At 34.8% G+C, this 5,575-nt stretch overlaps 1 protein-coding gene across 1 annotated transcript; it reads left to right on the forward strand.

Annotated features, from left to right (window-relative positions):
• Positions 1-2,728: 2,728 nt before the first annotated feature.
• On the forward strand, positions 2,729-3,442 carry LOC149239967 (uncharacterized). The gene has a single exon (XM_089370019.1). The coding sequence runs from the start codon at positions 2,729-2,731 to the stop codon at positions 3,440-3,442; it is 714 nt and encodes a 237-aa protein (XP_089226145.1).
• Positions 3,443-5,575: the final 2,133 nt, after the last annotated feature.

The following is a 5,575-nucleotide window of genomic DNA, read 5'->3' on the forward strand; positions in this document are numbered from 1 at the left end:
TCATGGCGGAGCTCAATGACCGTGAATGTTGTTATGCTTTATGTTGTGTTGGGTGTGTTGCTAGTTTTTTTGAGCTTTGTGTATGGCTGAATTATGGTTTACTTTTGGTAGCAACATATAATGTTTAGTTTCCATGTTTTACTCAATTGTTTTTAGTCTTTGGATATTTCAGGATGATGTTGCAATGTGTTGAAAATAGCAACAAGAAATGCTAAAAATAGCACTGCTATAAATAACAGTTTGGGTATCAGTGTTGGATTAAGCAACAAGGAATGAAAAATGGAAGTGCTAAAAATAGAATTGTTATTTTTAAAAGTTCATGATGGATTCTTATTTTAGTCAGTCCCTAGACTAAACATAAGAAGTAAAATTCGAATTTGAACTTAACAGTTGTTTGAAAATAAATTAATTAATTCTCCATGAGTTAATTAGTTGTGAAAAATCAAACATGAAGTCTATGTGAGGACATGCAACAGTTTCTCTATTAATTGAGGAATTTATCCATCAGTTAAAGAGATAAGTATGAGTTCTAATTTGAGTTGTAATTAGTTGGCTCAATTAACAGAGTCAAGTCCAGTTAGATTGATTTAAACAGTATGTTTAAATTAATGTGAGTTCAGTTAGTTAATGCATGCTTGCATATAACTGCTACACTTCAGATAATTGAATATTCTCTCATGAATAACTCATGCATGTCAGTTCAGACAAAGACCCAATTGAGATCAAAGAAGGGACAATGTACTATCAATTGGATGAAATTTTTCCTATAAAGGAAGCTCATCCATGGATGAGGATTTATCTCCTTCAGGATTGCGCAGTTACATCAGAGGTTAGTGAGTGTGTGAAGATTCCAATTCACACAAGTGGCTGCACTAAACCCCAAGGAAAATTGCAAAAAAGAAATAGGAGGCTTGGAGGGCAGAGGAGAAGGTTTGAGAGAGGCCTTTGACTGTCTATGAGCAGCAGAGGGATTTCAGAGAGAGCAGAATAGCTTGTGAGCTGATTCTTTTTGTAATCCAGACTATATTTCCACTTATATGATAATACAGAGTTGGGGTTTTAGGCTGAGGCTTTCCTCGGGTTATTTCTTCTGTGTTATGTGTGATTGATTTCACATTCTCAGTTATATGTGTTCTCTTGATCTTGCTCAATTCGATCAAGCTTCCGCAAAGTGTTGTAGAAGTAGATCTTGTATTGTGTTTTAGTATATTGCATAATATGTTGATCTACAGTGGAAATTTCTACACAATGTGCATGGCTGTGTAATTGTCTACACATGGAGGAGTAAACTCTCTAGTATTTCTACACTGCTCATCTTTATTTAATGCTTAGTGTTTTAAGATGATGTTGAATTATGTTCTTGGTTGGCTTATCTGTTGTTATGTTTTATGTTGTGTTGGGTGTCCTTTGATGTATGTTCAAAGAATAAGTATATTAGTTGGCCCAATTCATTGTTGATCTATTTTATTAGTTTTGAAGTTATGTAAAGTTTATCTAATTGAGATGAGGTGAACATCCTGCTCTGTGTCTTGGTGCTAATTGGGCCTATGGGTTATTCCTGATTGCTAATACAAATAGCTGGGAAAGGTTTGCAACATCAAATTTATATAAATGTTTTGATTATGATATATTATTAAATGTTTCCATTTAAAAAAAAATGTTATTAAATTAATTAGATGGTGAGTTTTATGAAATCTTTTCTTTGTGCATGGAATTTTTATTATTTATTAAATGACCTATGGAGTGTATATAGGTATATATTTTATAGATAATTTTATTTTTTAAATGTTTAGAAAGATATATAAATATGATGAACATATATGAATATATGTTATATTTCATTATTGTAATTGATTTTGAAGGATCTCTTTTTGTATGGTAAATCAAGTTTGAAACTTTGTGATATCCAAAAGGAGATACCTAAAATCTAGCCATGTTAAGGGGTGTTGTGACCCAGGCCACATACTATCCTCTAATGATTTTGATGGCTTAAATGTCCTTAGGTCACAATTTCACAAGATAAGTCCCACAAGTGACAAACACACGTACATGCTATACAGTATCCAAAAAAAACACATAAAATATAGTTATATTAGAGGGTAATGTGACCCAAGCGAGATGCTATCCTAAAATGATTTTAACAACTTAAATATCCTCAAATAATAATTTAAGAAGCTAATCTCACAAACACATACAAATTAAAATTATTTTAATAAATAACAATTATAATTAAAATACTATATAAATACCAAAAAAAATACTTTATTTGAAAAATAAAATACTTATAATTAACATAAAACTTTATATATAAATAAATACATAAACAAAATTACAAACCAACTTCATTTCATACCAATAAAAAATCTATAAATAATAATAAACATTTCATACCAATAAAAAATCTATAAATAATAATAAAATGACTTAAGACGAACATGAAAACAAGCTTACTTAAAGATTTGTTTATAGAATAAACAATCTTTATTAACACATGTAAATAACAATCCTTATAATGAATCATGGAATAAAAACTAACACATTATGGAAAAGAAACCATACTTATTTTTATTTCCCTCATAAAGATATTCCCCTAATAATAAATTATGTAAGATAGATAACATAACATGTTACAAATCATCACTCACAGAGTTAAAATGAAATGCTAATATTAAGTTCGAATGAATAATAATATTAATTATATAAATATTTTGAAATAATGATATTACAAATGGGTGATGTATTCGACATTGCTGATAGGGTACTGGTTGGCCGGGTTCGGGGACGATCCTACACTGTCGCTCGCCTCAGACAATGGATCCTGGAGATTTGGGGCCAAGTGCTAGAAGATCTCCCTTCGGTGGTTACATTATCGCGAGGATGGTTTGCTCTTCATTTCCATCGCCCTGAATATGTTCCCTGGGTTTTATCCAAGTTCTGGCACATAGAGCTTGCTCTAGTCTTACTTAAGAGATGGAGCCCCCTATTTGACCCAGAACGTGAGCATCTAGGGGCTGGCCCTATATGGGTTCGCCTGCCAGGTCTTCCACTACATTTCTGGTCTGAGGACATTTTTAAACGTATTGGGAATGCTCTGGGGACTTATCTCGACTATGACAAATCCTATATCGTCACAGGGAATATGGCTATGGCTCGTATCTTGGTACATTTGGATATGCGTGAAGGTTTGGAGGAAAACCTTCAAATTCAGTGGAGGAACACCTGTTGCATCCAAATTCTCGATTATGAAGGGGTTCCCTACAGATGTCGCCGATGCCATAAAACTGGGCACCTATACAAGGATTGCCCACTACTTGCTTCCAGTTCTGCTTCTGTATCTCAGCCTAATCACATTGCAGTGGACATTCCATCAATATCACAAAATAAGAGGTCTGCAAACACTGTGGGGCACCTCCAAAGACATCTGCACAGATGCATGGTCTGAGAGAGGCACCTGCCTGTTGTCCCTCACCTCACATCACCAAATCTCGTGCGGCCGTGGTAACCATCACTTTGGGCAATCTTTCCACTTCTCCCCCTTTTTTTATTGCCTCTATTTATGTATCTCGTCTCTGTGCATCTATTACACATTGCATGTCCGCACCTGCATTTGTCCACTCCCCCCTTTCCTGCTCCCTGGGTTCCTCCCCTCCCATTTTCTCCGATACCCCCCTTGTTATCCCTAATGTCCTTCCTTCCTCTGAGACTTTAGGTGGTTCTCGATCAAGACATCCTTATCTCCTTCGCTCTATGGTTAGATCTTCATCCGACGACTGTTGCGGTATTGGCATTATCCCTCCCTCCAAATCCAACAAACCCACCAAAGGCAGACACTCCCATATCTCAAAGGCCATCATCCAAGCTAGATTGGATGTAGCACAAGGAAGACAACATTCCCTTGACAACTGTACAGAAAGAAGGACTAATTGGAAAAGAAAGAGGAAGAGATCCAAGCAAGGCTACCAACTGTTTTAGTACACTTGAGGACCATTTAGTGTATCGAAGAACTGAAGAAAAAAAAAAAAAATTGAAGGGGTGCAGGCAAAATAACCTGCATTTTTAGTACACTACTGAAAACGTTTATAGACCTACCTCTGCCAAATCAAGACCTGTCACATATGGATGAAATGGGGCAAATAATGTCTTGTCAACAATTCAAGCAATTTTTGGAGGCTCCTATTTATGACAAGAGATACAAAATTTAGTCAAGCATAGGGGTTGACCAACAGTAGTCAAACAAAATATGTTGTCGACAAAGGCCCAAGTAATTAGGTGAACATAAAAGTTGTATATGGATGAAAATCGCTTGTTCAAAAATGAGAAGACAAAATGCCAAATATATATTTTGTCAATTTGACCTTCAACCTGTTGCCGATGGATGTGGATCAACCTCCAAGGACCATCGTGATCTGTCATCTTATGCTCCTCCGAACTGCTGTTTGATGATAATAGGATTATGTTTTCTTTGATGAGGAGCAGTTGATTGTACTTGCTGCTATGTTTTGTTATGAACTTATCATATTACTACTGCATGCCCACAGAGCCCATTTTAGTTTAGAGGGCCTTTTTTGGACTTAATGCTGAATATTAAAAGCATCAAACTCAACCAATCCAAGCATCTTGGTTTGCAAATAGCCCAGTTTTGGATTTAGCTGGTGCTTGCAGTCGCTGTGTTTGCAGCTATTTGTTTTTATAAAATTCCTAAGTAAAATATTTGTTTATATTAATTGTCAACAAAAGCGTTTTATCTCCCAAAAAAAATTACTGATTGTGTGGAGAATAAGCGTACATAAAACACATCTACAAACTAGTAGCAAAAGGATAAAATACCCTACTAACATCTACTTAGACCAATTAGGCATGTCGAACATGTGTTAAGCCAGCCTATGTGATGACAAAGGAAACCAACTCCATTAGAATAGAGTTGCAAGCATAGGTTGGATGTTTGTAAAGACAAAGTTATTGGCTTACGAAACAATATCGTAAATTGCAGAAAGCAAGTAAGAGTAACAGTTAAGAATTTGTGTAAGTGTAACCGTTAAGAATTTGTATTTTCTCCTTCGAAAGGATCTTGGTATTTACATCTTCGAAAACTCCATACATTAATTAGTCAAATCAAAATTGGTATTTGCATCTTCCAAAACTCCATAAATTAACTAGTCAAAACAAAAAAACCCTTCTCCCACAAATAACTAGTCATATCAAAAAAACTCTCCCACAAATAAAGTTAGTGTTAAAATTAAATTATTATTAGTAAATTATTACATAATAATAATAATAATATTATTATTATTATTATAATTATTACTATAAACAAAATAGAAACACTCATTATAGCCCTTGAACATGAAGTGGGGTGCCAGTAAATGAAGCGGCATAATACTTGGTAAATTGACTCTAGGAAAAATTGTAAAGCAAGTTTATCCGAACCCATTGAGCAATTTGGGGCAACCAATAAATCCCATGCTATTGGGTATTTAAGACTCTTATAAGTATATTTGGTCAACCGAAATACATTTCTGCATTCGCATGGGCATGAACATGGCAAGCACAGCTGCATGGACTCCCATGATTTTCC

Source organism: Pinus tabuliformis, chromosome 8 (genome assembly GCF_031772625.1).
Source record: "Pinus tabuliformis cultivar Carrire ecotype Pingquan chromosome 8, CPIR1, whole genome shotgun sequence".
Taxonomy (NCBI): Eukaryota; Viridiplantae; Streptophyta; class Pinopsida; order Pinales; family Pinaceae; genus Pinus; species Pinus tabuliformis.

Coding starts and splice junctions, on each gene's coding strand:
- LOC149239967 (XM_089370019.1), top strand. CDS start 2,729: ATGGGTGATGTATTCGACATTGCTGATAGGGTACTGGTTGGCCGGGTT.